Below are 14167 nucleotides of genomic sequence, written 5' to 3' on the forward strand. Positions count from 1 at the left end.
TGATGGAGAGGAGGTATAGATTGGACATCCGCAAAAACTACTTCACAGTTAGGGCAGCTAGGAGCTGGAACCAACTTCCAAGGGAAGTGGTGCTGGCCCCTACCCTGGGGGTCTTTAAGAAGAGGCTGGATGCCTACCTGGCTGGACTCATTTGAGTCCTGTTTTTGTTTTGGGGTTTTTGTTGTTCTCCCGCCGTGGCGGGGGGTCAGGCTAGAAGATCTACTAGGTCCCTTCCGACCCTAAATCTATGAAACTATGAAACTATGAAACATACTGGAAAATTGAGTTGTTAAAATGTTTTCTCTCTCTTTTTCTCTTTCTCTCTTCTTTAATGTGTTAAAATATTAAAATGTAAGGATATTTTTTTAAATTTAAACTATAATGTGAAAATTTCCACTGTTAAGCTGCATCCTTTACCTGAATTGTATTTCTTTCCCTTGAAACAGATTACAAGGACTGTACATTTTCACAATACTTAAAAACCCAGAAATTAACTCCTAACTTGCAACATTTTATTCTGCATTCTATTGCAATGGTATCGGAGAGTGACAGCAGCACCACAGATGGGCTCAAGGCAACAAAAAAATTTCTTCATTGTCTTGGCCGTTACGGCAATACGCCCTTTTTGTTTCCTTTGTATGGCCAAGGGGAGATTTCCCAGTGCTTTTGCAGGTAAACAAGACTTTTGATATTTCTTGATAAATAAGTGGAAATGTTTGTTAATTGAGTATTATAAACCTATTCTTAGCTGTCTAGTGATAGACAGCTAATATAACACTTCCATTTACCTTGTATTTTTATTTTTCTAAAAAGTATAAAAATTATTGTTTGTTGAAATATTTTCTAAGTAGTATGGCATTTTAACTGGCCAATTTAAAATTCCTATTACAAAGAGGATTTAAATTAATCCATGTTCTTTTATTTTGTAAAAAAACAAGAATTTGCGAATATATTTTTATGAAATTGTCATCAATGTGCAACTTCTATTTCTTCGTCTCTTATTTGTAAATTCCTCTCAAAACGGGAATGTAAGTTTTACAACAGTGTATTCTGAAAGATAGATATTGCACTCTCTTGGAAAGTGGAAAAAGTGTCTGTCTCCCCATACATACTTCAGGTAATGCAGAGGTCTCAGAAAATACCCTTTGTTACCTAATTGTTTTGTAATTGCTTCTGAAAAAGTCTGAGAAATGGTTCCATATAAACAGAAATGTTCATGCTATGATGATATAATCTGAAGAGCTATGTTGTTAGGTGCAATTATTAATTGATAAGATTATTAGAATGAATAAAGGATCTATAAAAGCTGAAAGTTGACAACAGATTTTCTCCATTGCTAATTTTACAGCTGCACAGAAGGAATAAAACAATGTTATCTAAAACCGTAATCCCTAACACCTACATTTAGCTTATTCTTGGGCCAGAATTCATATATAAGATGAGCTATCTCAGAGCAGCTCTGAGAACATTTTCAGAGTCACTTTTAAGGATTGGCCTCTGTCTGCATGCAAATCTCCATGACTGTCTGAGAAGGTTTTAGTATTTAGAACAAATTCAGCAGATAGTCACTATGGTGGTAGTTGCAATTTTGTGGCTCACAGGATTTTGCAATTTTTAAGTGATGAAACAAAGTAATGACATCACTGTGATACCTGTCTTAAAATGATGTGCTAATCTATCTGGGATAAACAATATGAAATCACATCTTTGCTCTTTTGGCATTAATATCTCTTTAGTCCTTGGAAATCCAAATTCACAGTGAGATGTTAACACGTGTGTTTGAACAGTCCTAATATTGTTTTGTTTACAAAATGTGCAACTATTGTAATTTTGAATTTTGACATTCTAAAAATTACCATCCTTTCTGTACAGTAGCACTTAGGCTAGAAACAAATGTTGCATTTGTTCTGGGACATGTGCCTGTGTTTGTCCCAGAACAGAAGTATTCTAGGATTGGCATGTACACACATCACCCTTCTAATCAAGGTTTAATTAGCTGCTTTTCTGACATTGATTCAATTATGCAATCCCTGGATAATTGTTCAGACACACTTTGCAACGTCCCAGGTTGAACTGCTGCTACTTCTTATCTTGTCAACCTTTTTAGGATTTATCCTGGGACAATGGACATGGGCATCTGAAGGATTGTATTTTGTCCCAGATAAAATGGTTTATCCCAGGACAAATCCGACATCTATTTGCAGCCATAAAAAAGGGCACTGATTCTAAAATCAAAGCACGATGACCCTGTCTCCATTACAATGCCCTACACTCTTGTAGTTTCATTGTTACATCCATGAAGTGGAAGCTTACTCTTGATCTCCCCTACGAAGTCTGATTTGTCTAAGGAGTTGCTATCTAGAGGTGTTAGACACCTTCAAGCACCAAACACGTGTTTTGTTTCTTCCAGTTCACCTATTCTTTAAAAGCCTGAAAATGAAAGAATCGCCTCTTCCTCTTTTACATTGCTGGCAAGCAGCTTTCCCACACTCTTTCTGCAGGTTATGTAGTAACTTGTGCATTTTATATAACCATGAGATTTTTGTACTTATTAGAACATCACAAACAGCCTTCTTTACCTCTTAGTGGATTTGTTATAAATATCAGTACGAGGTCTGACATGGCATGTTTTCAGGTTGTGTAGAAATGGTAATGTTTATGCATGCTTAGTTGTTAGGAAGTACATGTTGTTTTCTTTGGAAATAGGTGACAATTGCTTTGTTCCTGCCTGTGATGTATAATGGGTTCCTAGTTTTTCCTTTCTTACAACACTCCCTGGTGGATGAGGGGTCTTAGCTGTATGGAGCTATATTTATCAGTGGAGAGAGTTGGTCTTGAATGCGCAATGAATGAATGCTATGTATTTCCAGCAAGTATACATCATCACAGCCGTTGGCATTTGTTCGTGGAAGGTCTCTATCTCTTGAAGACACAAGGTTGCATTGGTGATTATAACTATTCTCAGCATGAAAGTAGTCTATTTGGCCTTCTTGTCTTTGTGAACAAAAACTGTGTGGGTTTGTTGTGGTGGAGGTTTAATGCAAAGAAAAAGTGACAGCTGTTACAACAAGCTGTTTATTCCCTTCCACAATTTCTGTTCCTCTTGTCCCCACACTTCATCTCCCTTGCTCTCCCCCATGAATTTAAATTCACATTATTTCAGTTTAAATTTAATCTTTTTCATCCAAGTCTGATAAATGAGTCTACATTATCTTTTGAGCAAGCACTTTACCATGTCTGGATATTACTTTAAATATTTTTCTTGGATAAACATTGAATATAGAGAATAAGTTTTGTTGTATCATTTCCAGATTCAGTTCATCTGGAATGTGTTTGCACATTGGTAAGGGTAATAATACAACACTGCCTGATTTCCATCTTTATTTATATAAATCATTGAATTGATAATTAGTAAAATTGTTTATGAGGTTTACTGATGTGTCAAGTGTGTATCCAATTTATACTTCATTATATGTCTGGGCATTTATCCAATACCATATTGAAAACAAGTATTATTCACTAACTTAATACCTGCAATAGGTTTTCTGTCCATTCTTAAAAAAGGCTTTTTGCATATTTTATTTTCTTGCAGAACATAATTAATACAAAATATACAATTCAACCAACTCTTATATATTATGCTATATGTATGTATGTATGTATGCTTCAAACAGCTGCTGTTTTATTTTTAATCAACCAGCAAGATGACAATTTATATATTCATTCAAATGTAGAAATTCCTTGGTATAATTTCATTGGCTCACTTTGATAGAAGGCCAAGGGGTTCAGTGGTTGTACTACCAGAATAGGCAGTATTCTTACATATACTACCAATAGGTTTGATGGAGACAGGACCAATTCAGACTGTGTGGAAAACTTTTTAGCTACTGTCAGAGAGAATCTCTGGGACCACAGGAATTCTTTAAATTAGCTGAACTTTTTGTTTGCCTATTGTATCCCATTATTTTGCTGTTTAATCTCAGGTAATAGTAGAATAAGGAAGAGTGCATTCGAGGTGCCTGAAGCTAACCGCTTTATATCAAATCACAAACTTAGTGGTCTTTTTAAAAGACAAAATAAAATCTCAAATCTCTTAAATTTTAGTTTTCAAATAAACTTTCAAACAATTTAGAAGACAATCACCATTTATTCTTTTAATATTGTTAATTTTAACTATTTTATATATGACCTGCCTTGGGTATTATATCTTGCCAAAACTGAACAATATTCTTAGGATATTGTTCAGTCAGTATAGTAAAGTAGTGTCACCACTGCCTATACATCATACCCTACAGGTTTTATCACCAGGTTATCAGAATAAGGTGTCACCTGTTCTGTGATTTCTAACCACCATTCTATATTCTGTTTTAATGTAAACCTCTTAAGCGTTGCTTGCAGCCAGTTACACTGTGTGTTCTCATCAAGGCTACTGTTATAAATGGCATGCATGCATATTTATGTGAATGATTCAAAGACATTTGGAAGTCACATCCTTGCATTCTAAATGAATTCTTCATAAACAGTACAACATTTTATAACTACTGAAGACAGTTGAGTGAATAAAAGCAGCATCAGTTCTTTACTGGTTTTAACAGGTATGTTTTACGAAAGAAAATTAAACTCTTTTTATATCACTGTTATGTACCTTCCAATATGTTGAGGTACAGATGTGAGATTTTCTTATCTCCATAAATTGGATTTGTGTTACACACAAAGTCATTGGAATCTTCACATTTTTCCAAGCTGAGAAGCAGTAGAACCTTTCTCAGCCTGTATTATAGCTTCTTCTTGTTTTAACATGCTGATTTGCAACCAGTATCTGTCTTATTTTTTAATGTGGTGGCATCTGGAATTACACTTAAACTGCAAGTTAAAGGTATCACCTCAAAAGCCCCCTCAAACCCTTAGGTAGGAGCTTTTTTTATATTCCCAACCAACTTACTGAGGTGTATGAAATAAGGTTTGGGAATGGGTATACAAATCTCCTTTATCAAGATAATTTCCAAGCACACTTACCCAGTTGCACTTACCCAGGTCTTGAAAAATACGGTACAGAAACAACACATTCAGCATCTTTTAGAAGACAGTTATGCAGGGAAATCGCAGTCAAACGCTATATTGTGTAAGGTATTGCTGAATGTTTAATGTAAGTTCAGTTTTCCTGTTTTAGGGTACAGGTTAGAGAATAATCAAAAGTTTACCTAACTAGGTAAAATTAACCTGCAGTGATTAGCTGGACTACGGTAACTTTGAAAACAAAACTTTGTGAAGTTTTCATGATCAGTTTAAAATTCAGATTGGATGTTAGTCAGCTATTTGATATAGTAATTCCTTTATGGACCAAAGGACATCATCTCCAGTTAAGTAGGGCATTAATCTATAGTCAAATCAAGCACAATTTTCTTCATAGTAGAAATTTTAAACATACTACAATAATAGGCAATAATAAAAAGGAAAGGCTTAAAGTGATTTGATAAAATTGAACATTTTATTCTGAGATGACAAGTAATGGAATGCAGACCTCATTGTTATAAAATGAGAACTGAGATATACATTGACTTCTAAGATTTTAGAATGCCTTCATGTGTTCACTTGCATTTATCTGTGCCCTTAAGAGTTCCTAACAATTTACTTTGGAGGGGAGGGGACTTTTAAAAGAGAAATTACTTCTTTCTCCAGAGCTGTTTTTCACAAATTCACCTGCTGTAGTTTGTTTTTGTCTTCCTTTTCCATTTTTTTCAAAAACCTATAGCTGATAGAGAAGTAAACACCTTTGAAACAAACACCTTTGAAACATGAAGAATTTTTTTCAATTTAATTGTAGAAAGGACATAGAGATGTTAAATATTTTCTAGATCATAGAAGATTTTCTATGGAAGCCTTCAGCAATATAGAAGCAATTATTGTATTGTTTCACACTAATTTTATTTGGAATAATCTGTGCTCCTATACTCATCCATGTTCATATATTAATATTCTTTACCAAAGTATCTGAATGTGCCCAATGATCAAAGCTAAATCTTCCTTTCTCGACCAAAATAAGATGAGTGAATAGCAGTTACCAATACCCTATTATTAATCAGCTATATCGGCCGATACTGATCCGATAACCAATTTACAGGAATGCAGCCTGGCAGCTTGGAGAGCAGTGCCCTGCAGGTAAATCTTGTGGGGGCAGCAGGGGAAGTGGCATGGGGGGGGCAGATTGAGGCCCCCATGGTGAGGGACAGAGTGGGACAGGAGCAGAAGCCAGGTCAACCAGGTCCAGCCAGGGCAGTGAATGGGACCCCCGGGTCAGGAGTGGGATGGAGTCATGGGCCGTTCATCCAGGGGATACAGGGAAATGGGGGGGCACTCCCCACTGCTGTGTGCACCCCTGCTGCTGTGCATACCTATGGGGGAAGCATGGGGGGGCATGTGCCTCCCCCGGATTTGTGTGTGGGGTAAGGGCAAGCTGCCCAATGTGGGCTCAGGGCCAGGGACTGCACCAGCCTCTTCTCAGTGTGGGGGCTGGACCAGGACTGGGTGTGGGGCAGGCTCAGCTGTGCAGGGTGGGCAACAGTGGCGCTGGGAGAAGTGTATATGGGGGCGCTATGGGGAATTTGGAGGTGGTTATAGCCCCCCAACCTTCCCCAGCACTACCCCTGCTTGGGGCACTCCATTGTACTGCCTTTCCCTTGGGAGCCCTGTGCTGCGAGGCAAGCAGGGGAAGTGCAGCCAGTGCGGGACTCCCGCAGGAAGGCAACAAAGTGGAGTGCCCTGAGCAGGGGTGTCCCTAGGGGGAAGCTTGGGGGTGCTATAGTCACCCCCAAATTCTCCACAGCCCCCATAGCCACCCTTCGCAGAGCCACTGCTGCCTACCCTGGACAGCTGAGTCTGCCCCGTTTTCAGCCCAAGCCCCACACCTGGTAGAGAGTGGTGCTGCCTCTGGCCCCAACTTCATCCCAGTCCCAGCTCCAAGGTCCCATTCACTACCCTGTCTGGGCAGTGCCTGCCCCTACCCACTCCCTCCCTCAACATGGGGGACTCGTTCTGCCCTCCACGCCCGTTCCCCCCCAACTTACTGGTAGTATGCTGATCTCCAAGCTGCCGGGCTGCATTCCTAGTTGTGTACGTGTGTGTAGCGGTGCACATGCATGTGGCATTGATCGGTGATGTTATCAGTTACATCAGCCAAAAAAAGCCAATAGCCAATTATGTTAATTTTCCTTTTATTGGTGCCAAGCTGATATGCAGCTGATATATTGGAGTAGCTCTAGTGAATATTAGGATCTACCAGGATAACATTGCTGAAAAATTAAGAGAAAAGATTTTACATTCACTCTGAATGCTCTGGGATTAATGCTGCCTCTCACTTCTTCAACCAGTTAGTTCCATAGCTTTTGCTAAGTTCCCACTAAGGTTCTTTATCCCATGTTTATTGCCCATCTTGTTTGTTATTTAAGTGGAGGTTATAGAGAAAGAACAGTTTTCAGGTAGCTGTTTGATATAACTGAGTTTGGTGGAAGTTGAGTAGTGTATCTGGTGCTTCCTCAAGTGAAGACCTGGCAATTCAAAACCTCACAATATCAGCTGCCATCAAGAAGTATACTAACTTGAATATTGACGTTACTTACTTTCCTCTCTTTCCATGTATGCAGGAAAAGAGGTCCTTCAGTAGAACTAGAAATGCTGTCTCTTTCTCTCTCTCTCGTTTGAACTCAGAGGCTCATTGATAAGGATCCAGGATGTTGCGAGGTGATCGGTATTGGTCAAGATTTAGCTAATTTCTTACTTAGCTTGTTTAAGAAATAAGCATGGGGTATGGATTGCATGATTTCTAGAACATGCTATTACATTCCATTGTCTACGATAGGATGTACGTTCAGAGAATTGACAGTCTCTAGTAATAGAAGTTTCCTGGATGTTCACAATCTTTCCTTAGCTAGGAGAGTCAAAGATCACAATTGTAAGTGATGGTCCCAGGAATTATGAGCACTTCCAGCACTACTTGTTTTGTAAATGAGCTGCATTCTTAGAAAGATGAACGCTTAGCTTCTTATCTTGGATTTAGGTTCTTGCTTCTGGATATTTTCCAGGCCATTCTGTAATCAAATTTTCTTTCTTGAGAACAAAAAGGGTAACTCCTAGTAATGGAAGAGTTCAAATGTTTGGGGTTGAATTGGAAAGTCTATAAAGCAAATTACATTTCAGAAGAGTTCTGAGGTTTACGATATTGAGCTCTCTCCAAAGCCATCAGGAAATCTCAACCACTATCACTATTGTGGCACCTGTACATGTTAAGGTTCTAAGACATATGAATTTGAGCCTAAGTTTGACAGCATCTTTACCTCCAACAAAGGGGAATTCCATGATCCCATTGAACACATATGCTATATCTATAACTTATCAGTGTTTTGGCATTCAGCAAGCAGGTGTGTGGTTTGGAGGGTGGTGGCAGGGAGGGCTTGTTTTAATGATGACACTCTCTAGTGCAGTCAAATGCTAAGTAGATGTGTCCTAAGTTTGCAGTTAAAGGAAAAAAAAGAATGATCTAAATAGCGCCAATGCTTCATATCACCTGTTTAAGCAGATTTCATGAGTAATACTGTTTGTGAAGATAATACAAATCTAGGAGGCTTGCAGATTATTCACAGAGAATTTCACACTCTTGAAACTTATGTTTCAACACAAAGGTTATTTCCAAATTAAAAGTCTTTTCCTGTCAAAACCTGAGAAATAATGTGGGCAAGGACACAAAAGCATTCCATAGCTTTATTAACGACAATGCTCACTGATCTGTGAATAACCTGAAAAAAAAATGAAGATTATTGAGTTACTTTGCCAATCTATCCATCCATCACTAGAGAACAGGTCTCAAAATGATGGATTATCTCACCTCCCTGATGTTTATCCCAACAGAGAGTCTCTCCTCAAGGGAAAAAAACAAACAGCCGATCATGCAAACAGTCATGATAACTATGCTTACCTGTATTGTATCCCTGTGCTAATATAAAAGTAACTAAAGCAAAATAGCCAAAAGAAAGTCTTTTAAAATAAATTATGATTTTGAGATTCTTGCCATTTAAATTAAGTAGAAGTGAAAAAGTTTAGAAAAGAAGAGCAAACTAAATTCCATTCATATATAAGACTTGGAGAAATATGCATAATGGTGACTTTAATTATACTGTCAGCATTTTAAAACTGAATTTTGGGGTCAGTGAAATTATCTTGATTGATTTAAATCTATATAAATATCCTAATTGCATATTTCAAAATGTGAGCTTGTACTCAGAAAAGGAGAATGTATCATGCCCTATTTTGTAAAATCACTTGTCATGTTGATTTCCTAAAATGAAGCTATGTGTTAACAAATCTACTGTCTTTGTAGAGTTATCAGTATGTCTAGATTCCATATATTTCAGTAATGTGATTATTTACATGCTTACGAAACTATAGAAAACGTATGCAGATTACTCAAATAAGGAGGCAAGGGAGCTATTATGTTTCCTTGTATATTTGCATGACGAAAATTATCAATTCTGTTACACAACTTTGAATATATTTACCTATTTACTTTCTGAACTAATGTGTCATGGCTCCCTGTGGTGCCAAGAGAACCTTTTAAGGGTGCCACACAATATTAGCACTGGTAGGTGTGCAAACACCTACATGAATCACAGAATAAATCCATAGATTTCAAATAGGACCCCATAGTGTCAAAAACATTCTGATCTGTTGTCGTTTTTCTGAGTTCTTTGCAGCAGAAGAATTGTCTATTATTTTTCCATGTAAAAAAAAAACCCAAGTTAAATTAGTTTTTGAAATAGTTTGTGGTAAATTCAGAAAAAGTTATAGAGAAGTGCCTAAATTTGTTGGGAACCAGGACTTTGGGTTTTCAGTCAAGAGTTCAAGACACTAAGCTTTTCCAAAACACCTGATACAGAGTAGTGGAAGTGGTAATGAATCGCACGTTTTTATACTGGGAGCTTTCAACATCAACATGGATGATGTCTCAAAAACAAGCGCACGGTTTTTTTTTTAACATTTTGTTTCTAACAAAAAGATACTAGGTCCACTCAAATATACTCCAGCCTGCATTCTCAGGCTGTGTTTGTATGTTGAGGTTACAAGAAATATACCATCTTTGGTCAGAACTTCATCCCCCTCAATCACAAGAAAAGCAGCTATTACCATCATGTCACACATGTATGAGATACAATAAATTACAAACTGAATGATTCAACATTATGGTATTGTTGCAAAAAAAAGAGGTAATAGTATGCTGGGGTGTCATATGCTAGTTAAAATAAATAATTCTAACTTTCTGTTCAGCCCTGGCAAGTCTGCCCTGGAGCATTTTGTCCAGTTTTTGTCAGCATGCTTCAGTAAAGATGTGGTTAAATTGGAAAGAGTTCAGATGAGAGCCATAAAAATGAGTAGAAAACATGACATATCAAGTTGGACAAACTAGAATTACTTAGTTCAAGGAAGAGAAGGCGGGTTGGGGAGAGGAGGATAGAGTTCTGATGTCTTGAAGCACAAGGATTGTTATGAAGAGGGTGGTGATCAATTATTCTCTCTGCCCACAAGGGACAGACCAAATAGCAATGAACCTGAATTTCAAAAAAGATTTCAGTTAGATATTAGGAAGATATGAAGATGGTTAAGCACAAGAAGATTACACAGTCCGTAGTGAGCTTGTACAACTTTATCTATCCTTTTTACGAAGAGATCAGGAGAAACAATTACAACTTTTTAACTTTCATTGATATTGAAACTGGTAGTGTTTTTTTTTTTTTGTTCTTTGATGGAAGTTATGTTTAGAAAGTAATATTTTGCCACATTTATAAAGATCTTGGTATGATCAATATCAGAACACATCTGTTAAGATGCACATAAATTCTACAATAGCAGTACTTGACTTCATTATACCTAACAATTCTCTCAGACAAGCGGCAAGTTACCTGTCATCAAAAACTAATATTCATCTTGTTAATAGCTAATTTAACATATCTGTTTCACCAAATCGATGTATATCACAGTCAAAATGTAACATAATACTACTTAAATCATTTTAACTCTAAGAATAAACTCATTTCCCTTACATTTTATCTGAAGGAGAAAAAGAGAAGAACATCAATATTTTTGTCACTTTTTCTGGTGTTGACTGCTTTCATTCCATTGTAGTTTCTGATGTCTTCAAATGAGAACAGCAAATATGTCAGTAAAGGGATTGAGTATTTGCCATGTAGTTTTTGAGTGTCTCCATTCCCTCTTGAATAAGGTTTTGCCATTGAAGTTTGAAGTTGATAAATCAGGACAAAAGCTGTAATCCAGACAATTTAGCTTTAATCTTCAAAGCCATTTTTTGCTCTGCAAACGAACCTGACAAGTTCATTTAGTTCAAGGGAAAGGTCAAGATGTGTAATAGGGGGACTAAGAAATTAAGTAACTTGGAGAAATAAGAAGTCCATTCAGAACCAGGCAAGTGACTTCATTTGCTACAAGAACAACACAGTTCTTCTCTAATCTCTGCCTCTGCTCAGGGGTAGTGTCTAATAATTACCACAATATTATTCCATTATTTGGGGTTCCAGAACACCCCCCCTAAAAAAAGGGGGGGGCTGGGGTGGTATGGGCACTAAGGCACATGGTTGACAGCCTAGAGGCTGCAAGTTTGAGGCCAAAGCAGACTGCTCATGGTACGGCCTGTCAGATTCCAATGAATCTTAAAATTCTTCTACATACCTTGTCACTAGAACATGAAAAAGGAAAAGAAAGGACCAGAGTCTCAAAGAAGTAGCTTAACTTTTCCTGAATACAAATTGTTTCATTGTACTAACATATCTAGAATACATGGTAAAATAAGGCATCAATCATCTTTAACTTCTTCCTTGTCAAGTTGTGTTATCCACCCCTAATGCAAATCTAAAAGCCTTGTTCCAGGAAATCTTTTAGGCTAAGAACAGACAGTCAGAAAGCCCGAGGCTGAATGGATTTAATCTTTGCAGACTAGTCTAAGCTGTGTAGATTGAACTGATAAGCAATTGAACAGACATTCACTTCTGATTCCAGAAAAGCAGCCACATGCCTGCAGCGGCCCATGCCAGAGGCTGGCAGGGGGGGGCTAGAGTATGCCTCCCCGCTGGGCTGGAGCAGACAGCTTGGACTGGGGATAGCCTGTCCATCCTGCAAGGGGGGCGGGATTTGCAGGGAAGGGAGGTGCAAAGCATCCTGGGATGCTGGGGAACTGTGAGTTAACTTGAATCTGGGGGAGGATCTGGGACAGAAGGCTTCATGCCCCCCCACCTCCTGCCACACTGTGCGCCACACCCAGGAGTCCCTGCTGCTGCACTGTGTACATAGTGCCTCTCCTGCTTCACAGTACATGCCCCCCCTCCCCCCGCTGCTGCTACTATTCATACCCCTCTGCTCACCCATGTACTCTCCCTGCTGGTGCTCCCCACTACACTGTCCCTCCTGCTGCTTTTCCCTGCGTCTCTGCTTCTACACTGCGTGCCCCCCTGCTGCACCACAGGCCTCACCGTGTCTGCTCTGTGTGCCTCCCCACTTCACCAGGCACCCCTGCCCCCTGCTGATGCTTCTTGTGCCTCCCTGTAGCACTAGGCACCCACCCTGCCCCCAGCTGCTGTTCCACCTGCCTCCCCTGCTTCACTGCACCCCAGCTCATCCTTCCTCATTGCCTTCACTTCAGGCAGCCCAGCCTATCCTCCTTGCTGCACTGCTTTCTTGGGTACCCTGGGCTGCAGGCTGCTCTAGTGCTGATGGCTGTGTTGTGCTGTAACCATGTGGGAGTCATGTGACCCATGAGCTGCCAGTTGGTTGGTTTAAGAAGTGTGGTACAGCATTTTTGTTATAGAATAAATTTAATTCTTGTTCCTGGGTTACTTTAAGAGTGGACACTTTTCACATCAGGATCTAGTAATTGTGCAACTAAGACATTTATTACAGTCTATGAGTCACTGATTTCAGACCTACTTCCAAGATTCTTTCTCTAGAGTGCTTGGAAATGTGCTGAAAGGACCTCATGTACAGCTTCAGAGTTTATCCTATCAGTCTGCACTAAGTTTACTTGTTTTACATTACAGTTACTGGAAGCATATGCATTTGATTCAGAAGTAAGGGTAGATTTACCGATATCACTTCATGCTTCCAGAAATGACATAGCGCTTTTTCCTTGCAATTTTTGTGTGACTTACTCCAAATAGGTGTATTCGAGGTAAGCTAAATTTGTTAAATCCTGTGTAATATAAGTTTCTCATGTTTGTCTGAAAACTGGATTGTTTTCAGTCCTTGTGGTAATTTCTTCTCAATCCTGTTTCACCCATGAGAAAAGCTAGGACGTCTTTCTCCTTTCTTATAGGTCTTGCAAAAGCTTAAATATGCTGTACCCAGTGCTTAAGCATAAGACCATTTAGTTTAAGGCAAGGGTCAGTAACCTATGGCCCATGGGCCACATCTGGTTCACAGTTGGCAGCCTTCAGTGGCAGGGGGTTTTGGCAACAGTCACACTGTTCATGCCGCTGTGGGGAGAAGCAGTGTCAGCAGTTGAATCCTCGTGTCTACCTTCCAAACTGGATCACTCTTGCCAGCAGTCTAAAAATGGTTGCTGAATGCTGGTGTAAGCTAATGTAATACATAGCTCCTACTGCCAGGTAAGATAGAGCTTCAAAGATGTAAAATGCCAGTACTTTCCTGTTGACACTGATTGCATATTTGGATCTGGGTATGATTCTAAGTGAAATATATTTGAGAAAAGAATTAGTGGCATTTGTATTACATTAGTACCTTGTTTGTTAAGGTTATAAAATATGCAGGTGAAATGTTAATTGCCTGAAATTATCTCTCTCTATATATATATCTATAGATATAGATATCTATAGATATCTTTTTGGAAAACTTGGTATAATACTAAAAGATTTATAAGAGCTAAAGTAAGAATTTTCTATAATCGTGTGTAGCCGTCTTTTGTATTGATGTTTTTGGAGTGTGTAGTTGTGTGTTGATTTTTTTTTTTTAAGGGGTTTTTTTTAGCAGTGTTTACTAATGGATGCAGTTAAGCAGCTTCCCCTGTTAAGTATTCTAAATGATTAACCACATTCTGCAGCAGTTCCATTAGACATTAATTATAGGCGTACTAATATTATATTGAATTCCCCTTGTG

The 14167-nt window shown here is 38.6% G+C and overlaps 1 protein-coding gene across 1 annotated transcript in view; it reads left to right on the plus strand.

Annotated features, from left to right (window-relative positions):
* CHM (CHM, Rab escort protein 1) overlaps positions 1-14167 on the plus strand; it is a 175620-nt gene that overhangs the window by 95718 nt on the left and 65735 nt on the right. The window contains exon 8 of the mRNA XM_019521378.1: positions 447-672. Coding sequence (XP_019376923.1) covers positions 447-672 — 226 coding nt within the window. The remainder of the gene's footprint in view (positions 1-446; positions 673-14167) is intronic.

Source organism: Gavialis gangeticus, unplaced genomic scaffold (assembly GCF_001723915.1).
Source record: "Gavialis gangeticus isolate Ggan-Ray unplaced genomic scaffold, GavGan_comp1, whole genome shotgun sequence".
NCBI classification, from domain to species: Eukaryota; Metazoa; Chordata; order Crocodylia; family Gavialidae; genus Gavialis; species Gavialis gangeticus.